General features: G+C 47.7%; 9 protein-coding genes across 9 annotated transcripts; 6 read left to right on the top strand and 3 right to left on the bottom strand.

The window, feature by feature from the left end:
• Window positions 1–273: 273 nt before the first annotated feature.
• On the top strand, window positions 274–951 carry HO173_001061 (uncharacterized protein; the record flags this gene model as incomplete). The annotated part of the gene is made up of 2 exons (XM_037303007.1): window positions 274–591; window positions 643–951. 2 exons carry the CDS (start codon window positions 274–276, stop codon window positions 949–951), a joined length of 627 nt encoding a protein of 208 aa, XP_037170514.1.
• A 474-nt stretch (window positions 952–1425) lies between these two features.
• On the bottom strand, window positions 1426–4352 carry HO173_001062 (uncharacterized protein; the record flags this gene model as incomplete). The annotated part of the gene is made up of 7 exons (XM_037303008.1): window positions 1426–1710; window positions 1786–3007; window positions 3072–3794; window positions 3916–3935; window positions 4019–4096; window positions 4196–4213; window positions 4314–4352. 7 exons carry the CDS (start codon window positions 4350–4352, stop codon window positions 1426–1428), a joined length of 2385 nt encoding a protein of 794 aa, XP_037170515.1.
• A 446-nt stretch (window positions 4353–4798) lies between these two features.
• On the top strand, window positions 4799–5280 carry HO173_001063 (uncharacterized protein; the record flags this gene model as incomplete). The annotated part of the gene is made up of 3 exons (XM_037303009.1): window positions 4799–4839; window positions 4889–5065; window positions 5130–5280. 3 exons carry the CDS (start codon window positions 4799–4801, stop codon window positions 5278–5280), a joined length of 369 nt encoding a protein of 122 aa, XP_037170516.1.
• A 669-nt stretch (window positions 5281–5949) lies between these two features.
• HO173_001064 (uncharacterized protein) lies at window positions 5950–9256 on the top strand (the record flags this gene model as incomplete). Its single annotated transcript, XM_037303010.1, has 9 exons — window positions 5950–6096; window positions 6152–6248; window positions 6305–6640; window positions 6692–6818; window positions 6906–6944; window positions 6993–7077; window positions 7133–7178; window positions 7231–9035; window positions 9101–9256. The coding sequence occupies 9 exons, from the start codon at window positions 5950–5952 to the stop codon at window positions 9254–9256; spliced, it is 2838 nt and encodes a 945-aa protein (XP_037170517.1).
• Window positions 9257–10521: 1265 nt separating this feature from the next.
• HO173_001065 (uncharacterized protein) lies at window positions 10522–11543 on the top strand (the record flags this gene model as incomplete). Its single annotated transcript, XM_037303011.1, has 3 exons — window positions 10522–10846; window positions 10897–11468; window positions 11520–11543. 3 exons carry the CDS (start codon window positions 10522–10524, stop codon window positions 11541–11543), a joined length of 921 nt encoding a protein of 306 aa, XP_037170518.1.
• Window positions 11544–12344: 801 nt separating this feature from the next.
• HO173_001066 (uncharacterized protein) lies at window positions 12345–13430 on the top strand (the record flags this gene model as incomplete). Its single annotated transcript, XM_037303012.1, has 5 exons — window positions 12345–12396; window positions 12466–12523; window positions 12595–12632; window positions 12723–12916; window positions 13053–13430. The coding sequence occupies 5 exons, from the start codon at window positions 12345–12347 to the stop codon at window positions 13428–13430; spliced, it is 720 nt and encodes a 239-aa protein (XP_037170519.1).
• Window positions 13431–14354: 924 nt separating this feature from the next.
• On the bottom strand, window positions 14355–16272 carry HO173_001067 (uncharacterized protein; the record flags this gene model as incomplete). Its single annotated transcript, XM_037303013.1, has 2 exons — window positions 14355–14515; window positions 14580–16272. 2 exons carry the CDS (start codon window positions 16270–16272, stop codon window positions 14355–14357), a joined length of 1854 nt encoding a protein of 617 aa, XP_037170520.1.
• Window positions 16273–16299: 27 nt separating this feature from the next.
• HO173_001068 (uncharacterized protein) lies at window positions 16300–16950 on the top strand (the record flags this gene model as incomplete). The annotated part of the gene is made up of 3 exons (XM_037303014.1): window positions 16300–16452; window positions 16507–16544; window positions 16713–16950. The coding sequence occupies 3 exons, from the start codon at window positions 16300–16302 to the stop codon at window positions 16948–16950; spliced, it is 429 nt and encodes a 142-aa protein (XP_037170521.1).
• Window positions 16951–18256: 1306 nt separating this feature from the next.
• HO173_001069 (uncharacterized protein) lies at window positions 18257–20887 on the bottom strand (the record flags this gene model as incomplete). The annotated part of the gene is made up of 3 exons (XM_037303015.1): window positions 18257–19610; window positions 19670–19860; window positions 19907–20887. The coding sequence occupies 3 exons, from the start codon at window positions 20885–20887 to the stop codon at window positions 18257–18259; spliced, it is 2526 nt and encodes an 841-aa protein (XP_037170522.1).
• Between the last annotated feature and the right edge of the window lie 1797 nt (window positions 20888–22684).

A 22684-nucleotide genomic window follows, 5' to 3' on the forward strand; every position in this document is an offset into this window, starting at 1 on the left:
CGATAGCCCTAATCAAAAAAATGATTATGAATTTAATTCATAGGCCTTTACTCGTTCTGTTATATATACTGATTATATACTGCATCAAACAAGCGAAACAAGTGGGCCCTCGGCGTCTCCAAGGGCCCGATGGTGCGGAGAGATCACCCTACGAGTACAACCACAACATTCACGTACGGTACAAATCTTCAACTCGACTACACCGTACGCGCCGTGCACAATACTCTTCTTCTTGGCCCAAAACGTCATCCACTGCCTTAGATTTCCTAAAGTATGGATTTCTCCAATCCCAAACGCTCCACTTCCGCATCTCACAACAAGCCCCCCTCTCGGCCCTCCACCCCTCTACGCCCCAGCTCACGCACATCCCTCCGCGACAGTCAAACCTTCACCCCCAAGACCGGCTCTTCTGCCTCTCCTCTCGAGTTTCTTGAGCCTGCCTTTGCCGAACTCTCCGACTCAATGGCCGACCTAGAGGCCAACTTCATGCATCTGCAATTGATGCACGAGAGCTTGAGCAGATTCAATGAGAGCTTTGCAAGTTTCCTGTATGGGATGAACATGAATGCTTTCTGCGTGGATTTCCCAGAGGTGCGTTCTGCGTCTTCTTGAGAGGACGGTGGCATTGAAGCATCGTAACAGGCTCCCATATTGGATTCCTTCAAACGCGCGAAACAGAATGAAGAGCATGGCCAATCTACAGATCATGTCTCCCGTCCCGACTTTGCCGATGAGACTTTTATGACAACGGATACATCCTTTGTTGAAAATCCGCCTTCCTCTCGAGGCCCCACCAAGTTTGCAACACCGGCACCCATGGCCCGTCCAAGTTCGGGGCTTAACAAGCGCGGAGGTGCTGAGACTCAGCCAATAGGAGGAAGAGGAGGAGCAGCGCGTGGTAATCCAAGGGGCAGCGGTATCGCAAGAGGGAAGCCAAGGGTTACACGTTGAAATGATGAGGGTTCCGATTCGGGAGGCGAATGACTATGCGCCACTCCTGATGTATGCCGTGCAAGTAGCTTGTGTTGATAGATACTCCAAATCGATTATAGTGTTAACCCCATCTAACAGAGAGTCAGGGGGTACCTAAAAAGACAGTAATCTGAACGAAGACTTACTGAGGTCGGGGTTTGCATAGATAGCAGTAGGTAAGGCTCGGTAGAGTACTACGTTTATGGAAGGTACACATATCGTGATTTACGCAAGTTTCCTCATTGACCGTAATGGGATTTTCATGTACAAGTCGGGCAGCACAAAAGCATAACAATGCGTACAGGTAATGCCAAATTGACACTCGCATCGATCCCCCTAGTCTTTCAATACTGCAATCTGTACTGACTTTCATTTCCCTTGCTGGTAACAAAGCCTCAGCGCCTCCTAAGGCAACACCGAGGACTACTTTCTCTGAGCAGTCTACAATTCTTCTTAAGCATTTGCCCCACTCTCGGTCTGCGCCTCTGCATGTCTTGCCATGGTGTTTAATGCACTGCCATCCTTGAACCACGCGATCTGGCTTTCGTTGAAGGTGTGCTGCAGCTTTGCTTCCCAAACCTTGCCATCTTTGGGGTGTACCCTCAACGTCAAGGGTTTGCCGACGGCCAATTGCGTGCACATAACATCGACTTTGTCATCTGGGTTGATTTTGTCATAGTCGGTGGGGTCGGCAAAAGTTAATGGCAACATGCCTTGTTTCTTGAGATTGGTTTCGTGCTGTAAGAGTGATAATCAGCGAGCCGATGGAACAGCCGGAACGTAGATGCGAAGCAAGCCTAGGGAAGAACTCACGATACGGGCAAAACTACGAGTAATGATCGCGATACCACCGAGATGTCTTGGCTCGAGAGCGGCATGTTCCCTTGAACTGCCCTCGCCATAATTCCAGTCACCGACTACGACCCATTGGATACCTTTCTTTTTGTAGTCTCTGGCTGTTGCAGGAACTGCACCGACCTCACCGGTTGCGAAGTTCTTGACCTTGTTGGCTTCGCCATTAGCAGCGTTGATGGCTCCAATTAACATGTTATTGGAGATATTGTCGAGATGACCGCGGTATTTGAGCCAAGGACCCGCCATGGAAATGTGATCGGTTGTCGTCTTGCCTTTGGTTTTGATTAGGATTGGGATGTCTGTAGCATCCTTGCCATCCCACGCTTGAAATCCGGAGAGGATCTGAAGTCGGTCGCTTTCTGGAGACACAGCAACAGAAATCGAAGCTCGCTCCTCGGGTGGTGCTTGGTAAGTATCCTGGCCAGGGTCATAACCGTTTGCAGGTAGGCCATCTCCGGTAGGAGCAGACAACTTGAACTCGTTACCGTCCTTGTCCTTCAAGGTATCGGTCAGAGGGTTGAAATTTAGCGTGCCAGCCAACGATAGGGCGACCACAAGATCTGGTGAGGTGACGAATGAGTGTGTTGCAGGATTCGCATCGTTTCTTCCAGTGAAATTACGGTTGTACGACGAGAGAATGGAATTAGCCTCGCCCTTTTTGACATCCCTTCGATCCCACTGACCAATGCACGGTCCGCAAGCGTTCGCCAAGACCATACCACCAAAATCCTCAAGAGTCTTAAGCTGACCATCTCGCGCGATTGTAGCACGAATTTGCTCGGATCCGGGAGTGACCGTGAACATTGATTTGGCCTTAACGCCGTGATCAAGAGCATCACGTGCAATTGATGCAGCGCGAGACATGTCTTCGTAGGATGAGTTTGTGCAGGAGCCAATCAGTCCAACTTTTAACTCCTCTGGCCACTTATTGGCAGACACCGCTTCTTTGAACTTGGAGATGGGGGTCGCCAAGTCAGGGGTGAATGGCCCATTGATGTGGGGCTCCAGTTCTGAAAGGTTTAATTCAATGAGTTCGTCGTACTGAGCCCCTTCGTCTTCATGCAACTCTGCGGCATATGTTCTGGCGAAGTCTCCAATAGACTTCCGCTTCGTCGCTGCCAGGTAATCATACATTCGTTCGTTGAATGGGAAGAGCGAGGTGGTGGCACCGATTTCAGCGCTAGAAATGCGTTAGTGTGATGCTCAGGACGCCATAATAGACAAAAAAGGAAAGAACAACTCACCCCATGTTACATATGGTCCCCATTCCTGTCGAAGACAATGACTTGACACCAGGCCCATGGTACTCAATGATGGCTCCTGTTCCACCTTTGACTGTCAGGATACCAGCAACTTTCAAGATGATGTCTTTGGGCGCTGTCCAGCCAGACATCTCCCCAGTCAGCCGTACACCGATGACCTTTGGCGCTTTGAGCTCCCACGGAAGATTTGCCATAACATCCACTGCATCCGCACCACCGACCCCGATAGCACACATGCCGAGACCACCCGCGTTAGGTGTATGCGAGTCAGTACCAATCATCAGACCTCCGGGAAAGGCATAGTTCTCTAAAACGATCTGGTGGATGATACCCGAGCCGGGTTTCCAAAATCCGATGTTGTATTTAGCGCAAGAAGAGGATAAGAAGTCGTAAACTTCCTTGTTGATATCCTGAGCTCTCGCAAGATCCTTTTCGCCACCGATTCGGGCCTCGATCAAATGATCGCAATGGACAGTTGTAGGAGTGGCTACTGATGGCATGTTTGCAGACATGAATTGTAGAATGGCCATCTGGGCTGTCGCGTCTTGACAAGCAACCCGGTCAGGTCTCAGCTTCAGGTATGACTTTCCTCGCTCGATGTCTTGTCCATGAGGATCGTCGAGATGTGAGTAGAGGATCTTTTCCGCATATGTCAAAGGGCGGTTAAGACGAGATCGAACAACGGAGAGATTTTCTGACATTTTCCTAGCAAAAAAAGCAAGGTTAATAATATTGACGATTTTGGGCCTCCCATGCCGGCATCCAGACATTATCCGCCATACTGCGTAGAAGCCGAATGTTGCGACATAGAAAGGTAGGCACATACTTGTAGTTGATATAGTGACCCTGTAAAGCCACATCAGCGTCCGATTCAATGGGCAACTGAGAACACAAAGCATTGTGGACTCTAATGCATGCAGGAGCCATACCTTTTCCCAGTTGGTCATCTCGACCTTCTGAGCCAAGGGATCATCTGTGACTGTAGCGAGTGTTCGAGTACTCGAGAGCTATGGAGGACGTGGGTAAGCAGATAGAACGGCACAAGCAAGTTTGCAGCTCTGGAGTTGGAGCATCCTCGATAAAAGACGATCGCGAGGGAAACATACAACTCTGACACTCGGGACCTGTTGATGCAGCTATCAGTATCGTCTTTGCTTGGATAGTAAGGCCGCTGCACGTATGCCCGTGGCCAAAGCTGGGGTGGGGAGCAACGGATGAACTTACCAGCTTGCCCAAGCGGGCAATGTGCCTTGTTGAAATCATCCTGATACAACTTGACTCGAAGAGAAAGTTGTGCCAGCCCGCACGCAACACAACTGTCGTGGGTAAGTAAGGTGGGGAAGAAGAAAGTTGCTGTTGGCGGCGCTATGGACAAGAAGGAGATCCGAGATAAGTGATGCCGAAAGAGGTTACCTCCCGTCACCTAAATGCAATACCCCCTCGATCGACAGAATCACTAGACATCTTCAGTCTACGTACTTTACTTCACGGACATCAAAGTACAGACTAAGGAGGTGTCGAAGTTTCTTCTCCATTAAGCCGAGTTCTGAGCGTTTCGGATTGTTGAATATTTGTTTGTCCAGAGTTTTGGCTTGCGTCGGAAGGTGACCAATCACAAATCAGAGATTTCCTTTATTCATCTCTACGACTCAAAATTTATTTTCCACAAATCATATTAATATCACACCCAAAAGATATTGATTGTGAGAATGGGTTCAATTCGAAGGAGCAAGACGAAACGTAGAACAAGGTCCGTTTGCAAAACTCGAGTCTGTATAGTAGCTAAACATGAATCCTAGAGATCTCGATCAGGTTCACGCAGATATCAGATCTGCAAAGCATTTGAGCCAGCATAAGAGCGCGAAACCAGCCGAAGACCGACCGGGCCTAGGCCAATTCTATTGTATTGAGTGTGCGAAATGGTTCGAGGGAGAGATTTTGATCCAGCACAGGAAAGGGAAGAAACACAAGAAAAGGTACTTTTGCCTTGGATTCTTGCTATCAGCTTTAATTTCAAAATGGGATACTAACAATCCCCAGGCTTCGTGCGTTACGTGCAGAGCCATACACACAGAAGGAGGCTGAAGCTGCCGTGGGGATCAGAACGGACAACGGCATCAGAAATAACGCATTAGCTGTGGCATCTGGAGAGCAGCCAGCTGCCATGGAGGTTGAGACTGCAGGTACCTGATGATATCCAAAATGGAAAAGTCAGAACGGCGAGATAATAGGTAGATCCTGAGTATGGCCACCGACTGTCGTCTGGGTAATTCCGAGACTGCAGACAAGCACTTGGTGCCAAGTTAGCCGATCCACGAAACCGCGGAGCTCACAAACCCATGTCAAATAGACAAGTATCTGATCGACCATGGATTACCCGTGGAACTGGAGGACAATGGCACGCATATCGAGGACTAGAGTCACATGGGGGAAAACGATGATCGCGAATGAAATGCTCTGTATAGAAGTAGCAAAGGTCGAACAGTATAGATGATTTCTTGTAGGAGAAACTGTTGCAGAGAAGCTCGTATTTCAGACGAGAGCAAATGAGGCCGCCTCTCGGGGTCGCTGAATTTGTGAGTTCTTGGTGGCTCAAACACCGCAACGAAGATTAATGCTTGGAACAGAATCATAGTAGATCCCAAAGTAGTAGAGCGTTAGGGCAAGAAGTCAATAAGAGGATTGCCAAGGTTTGCTGACGGGAAGCTCGCGACGATTTGTTTTCTTAGCAACAGTTCAGCTTCGTTCGTTCATGAGAAGAGCTGACCAGCCACAACTCTCACCTCACGCTCATTACTCCGCTCTATCCTTGTCTCTTGACCAATGGTTCTCTGTGGTATTCCATAAGGACTAATCAAACATGCCGCCAAAGTCTAAGGAAGGCGTTATGTTTTCAGGAGCCTGGATTTCCTGGGCTCATACAGTGGTGGCATATACTGCTTTTCTCGGCGCTTTGGTCACGGGCTTATACCTCCATTATCACAAGATCGTGGAGAATGAGTACTATGTACGTCGTCAACCCAAAAATTCGCCCGCTCTTTCAAGCTGACCCATTGCTCAAGGGCTACCCGGATGAATGGTTTCCTTCGGTCTCTGCCACCATTGGAGATAGATATCCGGAGCGTTCAGTATTTCAGATCTTCATTGCCATGACTTCTGGTACGCTCTCTCTTCTCGAGCTGTCCGAAATTTCTCGGCTAATAATGGACGCGCAGGTCCTCGTTTTGCCTTAGTATTTCTCTGGTATATTTTGACAGCACGCCCCGACTCGGTCCTGCCAATTTTTGTGGCAGGTACCGGCCTGTTCCGTACACTAACGTGCGGTGGATGGACGTACGTGACTTCTACGGATGACCATGGGTGGCACGACGTCTTCATGATATCCTACTTGGTAGCTACATTGCCCTGGACTTTGGGCTGCATAGCCCTCAGTCCAAAAGAGAATTCGAAGGCTTTGAGATACAGGAAAATCCTAGCCGGAACATTTTTCGGGACTTTGGTGCCTCTGATCTACTTCTTCATTCAGCACAAAGTTCACAGAGTTGCGGGAGGTCAGATTTGCTCTTGTCTTTCATATTAGGGTAGTTGCTAACCCCTACAAGCCTATACTACTTACGCCTTTTTTGAATGGGCTCTTATACTCCTGGATGTAGGATTCGACGCTGTCACGGCATTAGATTTCCAAGGCTTCGAAGTTGTGATCAGAGACGTCCAAGGATCTAGCAGAGGGTATGTCTACTGGCTTCCAAAGTACGCAAATGTAGGGAGATGACTTTGCTTTCCCATGGGCATCGGTCTGACAATTTGGTCAAACAGTAAGGATTTTCGGGTTTCTGATGCTGTGTTGGAGAAAGAGTACGTATACCACAATCCCTTCAGAATGTGTATCTCATTTTCTATCAGGAAAGGCAAACCTGCTGGGCAAATATTTGGCTCGGGCTTTTTCTGGTCCGAAGCAGTTGACGCTGCTGCTGATATATACAATGGAGTAAGTCCAACATTACGAGGTATTCCCGTAGTGACTACGCTGATAAATTCTGAAGTTCGTCTTCTGGTCGATGTTGACGTCTCTCGGGCTTACCGTGTGGTGTGAGTCCAGCCTCCAGCGCTGTTCAGGGTTGCCATTACTGAAGACTCCTAGACTTTCCACTTTGGCATATGGGCATTTCAGGTTACGAGGTCATGGTCATGTGCACCATCTCTCCTTTCTTGCTTTGCTCGTCATCCGTTCGCTCCCTCGTCATCAAAAACACTCGCTACGTCCATCTTCTATCTCTCACAGGCCTTTTGGCCTATCTCGTCAAGACTCCGGAGTTTCGTCTGTTTGCTGTGGGTTTCGGTGTTTCGATGACCTGCCTAGCCTGGTCAGCTACATGGTACGCCGAAAGATCCCAAGCTGCCCGCCTTGACGCACGAGTCTTAGCCTGGAGTATTGGCTTGCTAGCCTCGAGTCTGACGAAGTTTGCTTCGCACACCAACAACCCAATTTGGCCCATTATGCATGCCGAGAACGGCGGCTGGAACAAATTAGGCCTTTTCTTAGCATTGGCAGCTATTCTACGCTCGACTAGGCAAACCACAGACAACAGAGGGGGCCTCGAGACCATGGGTAGCCCAGCCAGCTCTCACATATTAGCCGGCCTTGGTCTCGGTGGCTTGATCTTTGGTATGCATTCTCTATTGTCGGACTCTAGCACCATGATCCTTTGGGTTTGGGAAGGCTTTCCAGTCAGAGGGCCAATCGCAGCCAATGGAGTCATTACGCTTCTTGCTATGGGTGGTGGTGTACTCCTCTTCATTTGGCTTCAAGAAAGAGCCTCAAGTTGGCGTAACTTCTCTCTGCTCGGTAGTGGAGCCTTTCTTCTCACAAACTATAGCAACTGGACAGGTTTTTTTGGTGCCGTACTAATGGCTATCGAGTTGATGTCCCTCGCCCCTTCTTTAATTGGGTCAGCCGCTCGTCGCGGTCCTGCGGCGTTTGGCTTAGGATTCTTGATATACAACATTTTGGTGCTTGCACATGTGTGGGTGGTTGCCTACGCCTTTGTACCTGGAGGACCTCTCATGCGCGAGCACACCGACTGGGTCATGACGGCAACTGTAGTCTTCATCGGTGCGGGTATCTATACCATGCCAGCATCAAAGGAGAATATCAAGTCGCGCCAAAGATCAAACAGGAATGGGCGAAGTAGGTTCAAGTCCTACTACGTCTATTCTCTAATGGTCCTTGAACTGCTTGCTATCTCCGTATCCTACCTTCGCTTTCCAACCAACGACTATACTCCCTACCATAAAGAGGAAAAGGTCATTACTGCGGGCGTTTGGACAATTCACTTTTCCCTTGACAATGATATGTGGTCTTCCGAGCGACGAATACGCGATCTGATCAAAGAACTCGAGGTCGACGTGATCGGGCTCATAGAGACGGACCTTCAGCGAATCATCATGGGCAACCGAGATACCACTCAATATTTGGCCGAAGACTTAGGGATGTACGTCGACTTTGGGCCGGGTCCAAACAAGCATACCTGGGGCTCAGCACTTCTCTCCAAATTCCCCATCCTGAATTCAACACACCATTTACTTCCATCACCGGTTGGGGAATTAGCTCCGGCCATACATGCGACACTCGATGCTTACGGCGAGCACATTGATGTTGTTGTCTTCCATTCGGGTCAGGAAGAGGATCCGGAGGACAGAAGACAGCAGTCTGAGTATTTGGCAAAACTCATGAAAGAATCGCCGAGGCCTTTGATCTTGCTGAGCTACCTGGTCATCAAGCCGCAGGAAGGGAACTACAATACCTATGTGGGCGACAAGAGCGGAATGAAGGACATTGACCCAAGTGATTGGGATCGATGGTGCGAGTATATACTATACAAGGGCATCAAGAGGTCAGGATATGCTCGAGTGAGTAGGTCGACTATCACGGACACAGAGATTCAGGTAAGCAACCAGGCTTCGCACTCCCTGACCGTTTCAACCGTGGCTGCTAATCATGGCCATTACAGGTGGGCAAGTTCATTGTTGGTGAAGCAGAAGGCAGCGATGAACGGGTTCCGGAAGAACAGGTTGCTGAGGGTTTGCGATTCCCTGCAATGTTCCGAGGTGAAGGAGTGCGAGGTCATCAATACCACGTCTTTGACGAGCCGAGGTATTACTATTAGATGGTCGAGATTGTCAAGATCTGCTGTATAATAACCATTCATCTATATCGAACCTCAATATATTGAAGCTCTAGTGCGAATATTAAGTCAAGCACATCTTGAATAAAACGGCTTGTCTTTGACGCCAAACAAGCGGACAAAGGCCTGTCAGACCAATTACCTGGGTGGCACTCAACGCTTGCGGCCTTGCAATTGACATAGTACTGTACAACAGTAACAATCAAGAATAATGCAGGCTGGCTATCTGGGCATTAGCGGTTGGGTGCTTCTAGCTTACGGTGAACTGGCCAAACTGGATGCACCAACCAAAGTAGTGCGGTATCTCGAGTCTCAGCAGAGCAGCGCAGAACAAAGAGGTCCACTATTATCAAGCTATTATATAGCTTAAAACGGTCGCACCATCTCGAAACGGGCAACAGGCTCCAAAACGTTGGCGCGTAAACATTCATTGGACGCCGTCCCTTGAAAGGAAATTATGATTGACGAGATTCCTACGAGTAGCAACCTCAAGAATTTCTTAGCGCCGGCCAGAAACCTTTCCTTCTCCCGTCTCCTGCCAACAAATCCGCCTCTCCTCTTTCCTACTACTATTTACTACTACTCTCCTCAACCACTCCAGCGAGTATGCAAATGGACGAGTTGAACGGCCTCCGTTCACACTAATCCCATCAATGCCATTCCTCAGCGATACCTGCTGATTTCAATCATTCTGCAGCATTGCCCACTGTCGTTACGTCCTCGCCTTGCTTAGGGGTCGCAAAAAGCTTTAATTCGAAACAATTACCTACATTCCGGTCACCGAAAGTCCATCCACCGCGACAATTCCCGATCTTTCAAACTCGAGTCACACGCACAAACGCACAGAATCAAAGGGCTGCTGGCAGTTCTTGGCTTCTGGATAACGCGTTGTTCATCTCACTTGAAGTTTGGGAATCTCCAACCGACATCGACCTTTAACACCGACATCGCAGCTCCTTCAGAACGATAGAGGTCGGATAGCCTTTGTGTGGGCTTGGACAAAGAACTCGTGACCTTCATTGTGCCACGCAACCAGCTAAAGCATTATTCACTCGTTGAGTCTTTGCACAATCAGCGTCATCTATTTCTCGAGGACAATCAAGGTAAATTTGCCCATCCAAGTTTGTGTTTGTCTTTGATAAGTCATACTACAACACCAGGTGCTGGATATTTGAACTGACCCATCACTCCACGATAGATTTTTGATAATAATCATTCATAATTAACCCACCCATACCAACAAGAACATGAAGTCGACATCGCTGAGGGCCGTCGCGACGGCCTTGCCTCTGTTCTACGCTTTTCCTTTGGTATTTGCGCAGTCTTCCTCTAGTCTGGAGCCTCCGGTCTATGAGGGTTGTTTTACTTCGTCGGCCGGCATGACGGATCTAGGCTCGTACATGTATCAGTCGCCAGGATACTGCCAACAACAATGTGTCAACCAAACCAAGCCAGTGATGGGCACAACCCTGGGATCTAATTGCTGGTGTGGTGATCTGCTTCCGGCGTCGAGCAGCAAAGTCTCAGATTCTGAGTGCAGCTCAAAATGTTATGGGTACAACTTGGATACATGTAAGTTGCAGCTAAGACCGCCGTTTTACTTGTTGCTGACTGTGTCACAGGTGGCGGGCCCAGTTCTTGGTCCGTCCAGCTAACTGGAGTGAATAACAATGTTGCGAGCCAAAGCTCTAGCTCAGAGTCGAGCTCGGATTCCAGTTCGACTTCGAATTCGGATTCGGATTCAAATGGCAGTGCAGCATTCTCATCGTCGTCGACGTCATCAGCTGCAGCATCACCAACAAAAAAAGGGCCTCCGTCCGTCGTCACCAAGGCTAGCACTATTATAGTGACTGCCGCCGGTCAAACCACCCCACAAGAGACGATCATTACCACGACACAAGCTCCTTCCTCGAGTGGGCCCAATAAAGCTGGCATTGCGGCCGGCGTGGTCGCCGGCGTAGTCGCTATAAGTGCTATAGCTGGAGGGATCTTTTTCTTCCTCCGAAATCGCAAGAGACGAGCAGTTGAAGCGGAGTATCGTCGCAATGTGGCGGGTGACTACGGTGCGAAGCTCCCGACTAGTTCTGCTGGGTCAGTGTCGGATGCCAGGCTAGAGCCCTCAGTCATGATGCAGAGGCGGCAAAGTGATGGCAGCATAGCAGACAATCAAGATTACTCGAGGAGGATATTAAAGGTATGTATGCTCTTCTGCCGCGGATGTACAATGTTACTAACATTATGCCAGGTCACGAATCCTGATGGCACGTGACATCGCGGGGTGAAGCTCTATCACGACAACGATTCCCGTCCTTCTCCAGCGCTCTGTCAGTAATGTATCTTGAATGTATCTCGAATGTGTTCTACTCTGCGCACCTCTTCTTGTATAATAGGTCGGTTTGTTCGGGGGTAGTGCACTACCCCCGAACAAACCGATGTGAGACGAAGGTACGAGGTTTCGTTTATACTTTGACTGCAGAGTCAAGGCCATCAGAAGGGACTTCGCGATTCGGACGACTTATGAGGGCAGACTCCCTTACTTTGTCAGTCCCCATCGGCATGCATTGGAATATATGTAGCACCCCCTTTTCTTGTGTTCGTGGCTTTACTGGAGGCGCATATATACCCTGGCCTTGGCGGAGCCAGCGTCATCCTGCTTGGATGATGGAGGTGAGTGGAATGCTGGCAGAACCGAATGTATGCACCTCATCTAGATTCGTTCTAGCAGTCTATCGCTCGAAGTCAAAGTGAAGATTATGTGTTTTCTACCAGCTTTACCGGTAACGGTGCTGCGTGCAAAAGTAGAAATTTCCTGTAGAAACTTTTGTCCATACAAATATATATGGTGTCTGATACATATCTGTAGTGGAAATGCATGTCCAGTGCTAAATGTGTCTCGCGATCAGTGCTGGATTTGCTAGGTAAATAGAACTCGGAAAGGCTAACGACTTCACCGCAAACCCACTTTGCACTCGCACTCAATTTGCTCTGTTTATCACTCCAACATCTTGTTAGTAAAAATCGTGCTCTTTACGCCAGCTAACTTCCTAATCACACGCATCCTACCTCGAGAATGTCCCTCCGCTCTAGCGCGGACAAGAAAGCCCCAAATGCACCTCAACCAAGTCTGTTGCACTCTGCCCCTAAAGAGCTCTCGAACCAGTGGCCAGTCAATTGTGCTGAACATGATACAGGTCAGGAGAAGCAAGCAAAGCTTTTAGCATCCGACACAGGCCATTTCTCCATGATCAAGTTCGGCTTTCTTTGCCTACTCGCCCTATTCTCTACTGAACTTGTCCCACACTGATCCTCGTCTTTTCCAGAGCTCTCCACCTCGCCGACCTGATCACCGAATTGAACGGTTCGTCGTCCTCCTTTTTACTCTCAGAGCTATCCATGCAGCTTCTTCTCACGCGTCCTTCCCAATACCATCGCTGATGCCCAACCGTAGGCTTCTGTGGTTTCATGTCCATCCTCTCCTCCATGCGCTACTGCCTCGGCCCGCCAGACTCTTTTGGTAACATGTGGGCCGCGCTGGCATTCATGCCATTCGGGCTCTTCTTCGACTTCATGGACGGCAAGGTTGCCCGGTGGAGGGGCAAAAGCAGTCTAATGGGACAGGAACTGGACTCTTTGGCAGATCTGGTACATGAGAAGCCTCTTTCAACTATCAATCCTGCCTGCCTGCACCAAGGAATGTCTGAAACTAAGCCTACATAACCTACACTTACCCCCCCCCCCCTCTTTTTTTTCATTGCATCAATGCTGACATCCCGCCTAGATTTCCTTCGGTGTCGCACCTGCAGCGTGCGCCTTTGCTCTTGGCCTCCGCACCCCACTTGACACCCTGTTCCTCTCCTTTTTCGTCCTCTGCGGGCTTACCCGCCTTGCCCGCTTCAACGTTACGGTCTCGTCTCTACCAAAGGACAGTACGGGCAAGAGTAAATACTTTGAGGGAACCCCTATACCTACCTCTTTAGGTATCGTATCCGGCATGGCTTGGTGCGTCTGGAGTGGCATGGTGGAGGGCGGCAGTCAAGGTGTCCTGGGAGGGGTCTGGGACCTCGGGTTTGGGGGAGGGGTGCACCCGATTGTAGGCATATTCGTTGGATGGGGTTGTGCGATGGTGAGTAAGAGCATACATATCCCGAAACCGTAGGGTCATGTAGTACGTGTAAACGTCCGGGAAGACGAAAGCAATTACAGGTTCCTTCTACTCTTGCCATTCTCGCTCAACGGTCGCGGATCACAATGCCACTACTCCCTAGCAGTGACTCTGCCAATCGTGCACGAGACAACCCTCCCGGTTTTTTTTGCATTCACTGCACACCTTATCATCTAATATCAAGCCCCCTGTCAACTACGTCTTCGGGCCGAAGGTGGTCAATTTTGTGTCCTGGCCCCTGATATTGAAGCTTCTAAGCAGCAGGGAAAGAGGAAACGCGGGCACGTTCAATCGAGAATAATATATATCTACTTGAATTCAAGTTGATAGAAAAAGGAGAGAACACCAGGTGCAGATTGGGATCAAGCAAAAAAAACCCCCAAAATCAAAAGCAAGGCGATTGATCCACCAAATGTCATGTCGAGTGATATTCAGCTGCAAAGCACTTTTCGAAGAAGCTGTTCGATCTCTACCTGCGCCAGCTGAACACCAATCATCTTCGTGTATCTTACATTATTGATCCCAAATCTAGCACTTCCCAAACAATTGAGCCGTAGAAGAAGCTCGTTCCTTGCATGCCAATCGTCAACTTTCAAGATGATCATCCCAGCCAGCTGGGATGACACCATTGATTACTCATTATATTCCTATTGTCGCTGTTCGCGTGCGGACGTACACCGCTTGTGGGAATCTCAACGATCCTCAACCCATTAAACCCCAACGTCCTTCCCACCGTTCTTTCCTGCCCCAAGCAAGCCGTGACTCAGGCCAAAGAACATGGTATCCAAAATCGCCAATGCGTTGCTGCCCGATCTCCAAACGAACGCCTGAATGGGACAACGCCAACTCCGACATTGCCTCCCTAGATTAAACTCCGAACGGCGCAAAGGGAATCTAGCTGCATTCCTCTGGCAGGCGTTACCATCCCTTCTTACGTGCGAAGCGCTTGTTCAGCAACGCCAGAACCTTTGTTACGTTGAATTGGACGTATTCCAGATCGAGCGCCTCCGTATTATCCTTCTGCATTTCAAGAAGATCATCGAGCTTGAGATCCAGTTCGAGTAGACCGCGATTTCGCCCTGTCATTTATATTATCAGCAACTTCGCAACCTCAACTGTTATTGAGGAAAGTAATAGACTCACCTTTGTAATGGAGACTGATGACGAACGTCCCGGGCAACGGACTGTTAAAATTGAAAAAGATATTAGCTCGGCGGTTCTCGGGCACATTACTCCGTTGGATAACGCCCTCTTTCTCTAACTGCTGATGCGTAAATTTATATGGTCCCAGTGCCTGCACCTTCTGCTTGCCTCTGCTCTTGCCCTCGCTCTGGCTCCGAACATTGTGCAAGTAAGACTTGTAAGTTTCTAACTGCCCTACGAGGTAGCTATTATGGTCTCGAATGGTGCGGAAGACCTCTTCGAGCTTCTTGGTTTCTTCGAGCACCTTCTCTTTGAGAGAGCCGAGGTGAATGAGTTCGGATTCGACTTCATCTCGAAGAAGCGAGAAGCCGTCCGATTTATCAACAACGCGGAGCTCCTGCAATTGGCTCAGAAGTTCCATACTTCTGATGCCCTTACGTACCATGACGGCATCGTTCTTCAGCGTCGCCGCTGCTTCAGCAACGCGGTCAAGGCGTAAAGGCCGCCGGCCGACAGATGAATTAGGTGGAAGCGACCTCAAGATTTGTACAAAGGTTGCCTTTGCTTCCATGAAGTAGACTTCTTCTTGGGTGATGTCAAGAGCAGCGGTGAGATCGTCGATGGCGTGCTCCCATTTGCTGAAGAGGGGCAGATTAATCGCACGGTTTTCTTTCCTTAGTAGCTGAGCCGGGGCTGGACCAAGCTCTTGGAGGATGACATTCAGGTGCGAGTCGTCGTCCTTCCCAAGCGCAGCGCTATGCTTTTCGAGCAATGCATGTGTGGCGTAGACTTCATTGAGCGTGATTGACAGCTCAAGATCCTTTTTGGAAAGAGCAACATAGTTGTCCATTTCTAGGCTTTCATAGAAATCTTGCACCTCGCAGAGGTCCAACATGAATTTGTTAACTCGCTCTTTGTTCTGATGGATGAAAGGTTGAAGCTTCAACATGTACGGCTCCTTGGCGTATGACGGCTTGTTCGCCAAATTCTGCAACATCTTGGCTATGTACGTCAACGTCCGCCTCGGATTCTCTGCGGGCTGACCGTCGATGAGCATGTAGGATCTCGGGGTGACGATAGCCGGGTTAATGAATCTTAGAAAGAAGAAACCCCCAATGAGGGTACAAACTGTTTGGTCGTTTGCATCAGGATACTTTCTTTTCGACAAGCTGCGAATCTGTTTGCAAATCCACCGTATACCATATGGTGTCTCATCCAGCCCTTGGATGATTTTCTCCAGGAACGAATTCGCAAGTTCAATTAGCTTCATGAGTCTTGGTGCAATGATCTCCTGAACACGCGGGTTCTCTGCGGCTTCTTCGGCCGTCACGCCTCTTGGAAGTGAGTCAGAAACACTGCCAGGGTCTTCCTCTTCCCTTTCAATCATGTTTGCGTACACTTTCAGTGGGTTAATTTCCAGGTCCACGTCCTTGAGTTCAATTACCGGATTGATCTTGTCTTGCAGTACGACCTTCAAGTAGCTTTGTCCTGGTCCGCGCCTGGTGTAAGTCGTCATCATGCGCGAAACGGGAGTGTTGGCCCGCAATAAGGAGGAATAATCGGGAGTATTATCAAATTGGTATGTCAGTACAGATTGGAACATGGTCAGCAGGAGGTGTTCTTCTCGGCTCTCGTATTGATTACCATATATTGTGAACATGACGGTTTGCAGCAGAGAGTCGATTTCGGCCATCGTGACCAGCCTACAGAGGTGTGCAATATGTCGAGGCTCCGATTGGAGAAGAAAGAGCAGATTGCCGTATTTTTGGGTTTTTTCGTCATTAGGGAAGAAACCTTCCTGCAAATCTGCGGCATCTTCGAGATGGTTCGCGACCTCGTTTTGCTGTTCGCAATTTTAGCCCAATCACAACTGGTGCGCACTTGAACATAGTACTTCTTCCAATGCCATGCGATTCTGAATCAAAAGCGCTATTCTCGAATCAAGATATCGAACATCCTTTTCGAGTACGAAATTCTTTTTCGATTGACTGGAGATTTTAGCTTTATAGTCGCGCTGGACCTTCTGGGCTTTGCGATCCGTCAGCGAATAGCTGGCTGATTTTTGGCTTCTTTCCTACCTCTTGCTAAATCATCTTCGATCTCTAGATCTTTTTCCTTTGCTGACATGGATAGATACAACGCGGTCGAGTACCTCTTCGACTGCCGCGCAGAGCGTCCATCGCTAGAGGAGACGGTATTTTGGCGGGAAATAGGGACATGGGATGAAGAAGAGGACGTCGACGCCCGCGAGAGATGCGGCATAATTGCTACAGACATCCTACTGTTGACCTTGGAGGTAGATTTTGCGATGAGGGCTGGATTCAGGGATGTCGCCCAGCGCCGATTGGTAGGCGTGGTTGCACTCGCATAGGAACCTGATTCAGGAACAGTGTAGGGGCTTCGGTTCGGAGGTCCGAGAGAGGGTTGTCGCTTGCAGTGGCCTTGATAGGATGTGCTTCGCCTTCACAAGCTCGCCAACAGCGCGGGACTAATTCAGACCTGCAGTGGTCCAGGGCGGGAGGGAATTGGGTGGGATGCGCAACGCTGTTCTGCCGAAGCCGTGATAGCTTGGGATCAGTCCGAGCAGACACTCCTAGCTGGAGGCTTCTTTTTCTGTCATGAAGTATTGGAATGTTGGGCGGCATCTAAGAGTAAGCAGACATGAGGGGAACCCTGACTTTGGCGTTCGTAGAGAGAGGAGCGGAGGGCAATGCAGCAAGATGCAGCAAAACTGATCTAGGATGTTACCCGAATTACAGGAGAGGGATGCGAGGATATGGAGTGACGCGGGTTGTAAACAATTGCGATGAGAAGTCAATGTTAAATGACATGGCCAACCGGAGGTCATCATCATTGGATGGCGCTAGTGGAGCAAAGGCAATTGGTACCTTAGCTCGCGGGGTGTTCTACCATGTACTATACTGTCATTTATATCTTACGCTTGCACACATATTTGTTCTAAGCTTCTGCATGCTTTCATTGATCGTTTAATGGCAAAGAAAGTGTGATAATAGTGTCGATCGAATGGTGAACATCCATCGGTAAGATGACCGCAACAAGATCGACATTGATTGCAGATACGTGCGACAGGCAGCGACTGTATCCGGATCTAGGTATGGCTCTGATAGAGTGCTGACGCTGGTAACCATTCTGCTTGTCATTCCTACCACAAGAAATAAATAAACCAGCGGATTCCAGGGAATCATGCCTTCAGTATAGGTACTCGTAGTAAGCGAAGGATGAGACGTGCCACATCAGCGTTCATTATCATGTCCATCATTTATCTCTTCTGCATAGATCCATATTTTCATTATCATATTTGCATTCAGGTACATACACACAAGCTCAGCTGACTGGAGTTGACGTGCAGCGCCGCGACTCCTTCACGAGGTGAGTAACCTTAGAGGCAACCGATCGCCGTTGTGGGGTCATGAGAGGCGGGATCTTCTTCCTGTGCAGGATCTTCTTCCTGTGCAGGATCTCCACGAGCTTCTCTGCTTCCGGCCGAGTAGCTGCCATCTGAATAGAGCACGGTTCTGTAAACCGAAGCGTCGCACATGATAGATATGCAATGCTACAGACTAGACAAGCTGTTTTCATGAAGCGAACAACTCAGTAAATATCATCGCTGCTCCCAATATTCTGCGTGTCTAGACTGAGCACCTGCATCCGCAGCGTCAACCTTTGAACGTAAAGCTTTTGCCTTCTTGCTCCTTCTTTGCCTTTCGCATTCCCTTGGGAGCATCACCCGATTTGGTGTAAGGATTGATTTCCTTGCCTGTTACCATCCGATTGCTGTCTCTTTGGGCATGTAAAACCGATGGAGCATCTGCATAATCGATTGGCTCTAGATCTCTAGGCTTCTTACTCTTGGCATCTTTTTTCTCTCGAAGCCCCTCTTTCTTCAGCCGCTTACTCTCAAGTCTCCGAGCGCGCTTTTCTTCTTTCGTTGCACCCAACACCCTAGAATTTTGATCGTGTTGCCCCTCGTTTTCGATAGTGGGAGGCGTGTCGACCTCGTCAGCGCGTTCTTGAGCGTTTTTGGCCGCGTTGCTTTCGGGTCTTGAATACGCTGCTTTCGGAGGATCGTACGAATCAGTTGCCTTGCGTTTACGGCTATCCCCAGCTTCTTTGACAACGAATACCTCATCTGCTTTAGGTTTCCTGTCCTTCACGTATTGATGCTCAGCACGGGCGCCAGGACTGGTCTTAGATGGCTCAGTAGCAAATGCGCCGGCTGCATTTGTATCTTCGAAGATTTCTGCAGTAAGTTGTGCCATCGGCAATGCTAGACAAAGGCCCTCCCCTGGTACCTGGGCGGTTGCTCTTTGATCCATATCATTCGGAACGGTGGAGCCCCAGAAATGCGAATCCCTACTCTGAGCTGGCAACCTGCTCAAATTACGTTGTAGCTGAGGCGGGAGCGCCAACTTTGCAGTGGCAAGTGCTGGAAATACTTGCTCTGACCCGTTTGCTTTGGAGAAGCGGTCAGCAGTCATAGCCTGCATTGTGTGCATGAACTCTTTCATATCAGACCCTTTGTGGCCCAACATTCTCGCCTTCTTGATAACGGCAAGTATTTCTGATTTGCGGTGCTTAAAGCTTTTGGAAATGGGATGAGAGCAACCAAGCAGAGTAGGCATGTCGACAGGCATCTCTCTGGCAAGATTATAAAGAACATGTTTTGGCATGATGACGTGAACACTCTCGTCTTCCTCTCTGGCAATTTGATCTCGCCATTGGTGTACTGCTGTAAATACTGCGAATTGCTCCCGGTTGAACAGAGCTGGCGTACGACAGAGCATGTTGTACCAACCCATCGGTCCTGACCCACGGTGTATGTCATATATTGGATGCTCATAACGCTGGAGCGTTTCTTCTTTCGAGCAATTCATAACAACCTCAATAAGGTCACCGACTTCCTGGGAGGTGTTCGACCTATCGATGAGCTCATTGCGCATGTTGTCATAGACGTGGAGTAGAAAGTGGGTGTCAGAGCGAGCATAGTTGAACATCTCCTCCGGAAGTGGTCTACCCCATAAAGTCAGTGTGAGATGGCAGAGATTTGACTGATTAGACTGCATTCGAACCGTATTCGCCAATCCGCCATCTGGTATTGTTTTGCTGCGTCGAAATTGGCGAATCGTTTCAGCAAATAGGCCAGCCCATGTTTTGGGTACCCCAAGGATCGCGACGCATGAAAAGTATCGAATAAGCCAACAACGTACAACCCGAAGTCTCTTTGCAGCCAAATCATGTCCATTGAGGAACCGTGAAAAACCTGCTGGAATGAGTGAAAGATCGTCAGGTCAGCCTTGCGGGCTTACTTTGAGTATCTTCGGGTCTGTGAAGACTTCGTTGAGCACCTGAAGCTTCTCCCGCCATGGCTTCAAAGTATCAATTACCCAGTCTTTGTCTCTTGTGCTGATTTGCATCAACGATACTAGACCTATATAGGAATGTTCATCATGGTGCTCTAGGTCGACGGCAAGTTCCTTTGCTAACTTAAGTTCTTCCAGCATGGAACGCAATGTCTCGGGTGTGTCAACCAACGTCGCTTCTGAACATTCGTACGGCAAGAAAGGTATTGGGTGCACTTTCACGCGGGTGGTAAGAGGATACTGAGAATTTCTGATCTCGATTTCGTATGGGTGATTGTACCTAAGCTGCATGTCAATCAGTCCTTTCAAGGGTGCTACAATATGTTTCGAAGACAAATAAAATTGTAGGTCATACTGCGTGAAACTATCTTCAGCGACAACGAGCTTGAGGCTCTCGTCAAGTGGGACGATGGCATTAGGCTTCATGCGTAGCAATGGTCTGAATGGAGTTGTCTCGTCGTTGGTAGGGACTTTTTCGAACAACAGTTGAGGTTTTGCAATGTTCTGCGTGCGATAAGCTTTGCCAGGCTTTTGCTTCCCAGGAGCAGGTGCAGCTTTCTTTATTTGCTCTTCTTGAGTTGGGCTCAATCTTCTGATGACGCCAGTGTATTCATCAAGACAAGCGTCGGCTTTCTCGAGGAGGTTGTCGACCACATCTACAATTTCCTTCCAATTATCTTCGACGGAGTCCGCATTGACAACGTAAGGGTCGGTGACCGCGGTGCCTGAGGCTGCAGAGCTTATAAGGCTCCGGGCAAGGCCGAGAAGTCTTGAGTTTCGTTGCTCAAGCAAAGGCACAATTGAGGGTTTGGAGGAACGATGGAACGGGAGATCCTCGTTTGATATTTGACTGGCAGTCCGAGTGGTATTAATCAAGGCCAAAGAAATGCTATTCTTCAAGTCCTTGAAGGTAGCATCTGAAGCCATGACCGGAAAACTCATGCCAAGTGATCGCCAATAAGCATTAAGAGAGGTACTCGCCGCTGAAGTGGAATCATCTGAATGACGAGTATTTTGGGTTGATGATCTGCGTTTTGTAGATTATTGCAAGGATCCTAAGCCGTGCTTTAGCGCTTCCGCAGAGCCTCGGCCAAAATTGTTCTAAACATTAACTTTGCCAAGAAGGCCTGAAAGCTGCGGGGTTTTTTCAGCAAGACTCTAGAAATGCTCAAAAATTGTTCAAGACCTGCATAGAATGTCCTCCTCTCTTGCACCGGAGTGTAATGAAGTCAAAGAGTGAGTGTATATCCTTGGCCTTGGCACAGGTCTATCTAATGTGGCTCTAGGCGCTACGACTCATGTTTCCTTAAGTGGTACAGTGACAGTAAGGAATCATCGTCTCCTCTTTTTGCATTCTTCTAATTGAAATGCAGAATACTTACGGGGGGAATCAACCATGGATGAATGCCAATCGCTGTTCAAGGATTACAAGATTTGTCTTGATGTAGGCAGGCTTAGAGCATCACCTGGCTCTGAGAGCTAATGTTCTTCAGAAAGCATTGAACGAAAGGAATATCAACTCCATGTTGGAGGATGCAAGGAATGATAACAAGGAGACTGACGCTGAGCATCTCAAACGAAAATGTGAATACTTTCGACGAAGGACTAATGCTAAGGGTCTGACAGTCTACAGAAGCTTTTATAACCTTATATTCATAGACGCAATATTAACTTAGTACCGAGATTGCCTCGTATTTACCTTACCTACTTACTTATATAATTTATTTATTTATATAATTTATCTACTTATATAATATAAATTTTATAATAAATATATATCTTAGATGTTATGATAGTAGAAAACGAGTAAAGGCCTATAAATTAAATTTATAATTTTTTTTTTAATTAGGGCTATCGAGTAAATAGATAATCGATCTTTAATAATTTCTTACGCTTTAATAATTATAAGACTAAATTTAAGAATATTTTTTTTTCTCTAAAAGCCCATATTTCGTTCTATAATTTTAAGAAAAAATCTCAAAATTTTAATAGAAAATCAAAAAGTTATTCTAAAATTAAATAATATATATCTTATAAGAGTAATATGAAAATATAGATATAAGAGTAATATATAGTAAAGATGATTCTTCTTCTATTAAGAAGTAACTACTTATTAAAAAGCTAGCTTTCTTTCTATCGATAAGTTTTAAAAAGTACTATCAAGATCTGAATCGAGAAAGCTAGATATCTATTCGGGAAGTAATATTATAATAGTATAAGATCCTTAGAAATCTTTCTAAGAAAGACGTTTCTTGATGTGGTAAAAGGATGATTCTTCTCTATAGAATCTAATTATCTAAATATATCTTAGTGCTAAGTCATATTAAGCTATTAGTCTCTAGCTTCTATTATAAATATAATCTATAATATATATTAATAATAAAAAGAAAGGTAGCGTTCTCGCTGTAAGCAAAGCTATAAAGAAAATTATATAAAGATTCTTATTTCTTTAAGTAATTAAGAAAGCCGTTTTTTTAGATAAAGCACGAACTTTCTTTCTTCTCATATCACGATCTTTCCCATAAAAATAGCCTTTCTCGAAAGACGTTTTATTAAATAAGAAGTCGTATACTATAACGGGTAGTAGAAGGATTTAATAGCGGGACTAGCGATAATATAAATAAAGATAAATCTATAAGAATCGTTTTTCGAGAATACTCTAGCTTTCTAGCAATAATAGCTTAATTTCTAATAGCGTTAGCTTTAGGGGATTTCTTAGCTAAT

The sequence above is a fragment of the Letharia columbiana genome, assembly GCF_014066305.1.
Source record: "Letharia columbiana isolate WasteWater2 chromosome Unknown Sc0000001_s0, whole genome shotgun sequence".
In the NCBI taxonomy this organism is placed as follows: Eukaryota; Fungi; Ascomycota; class Lecanoromycetes; order Lecanorales; family Parmeliaceae; genus Letharia; species Letharia columbiana.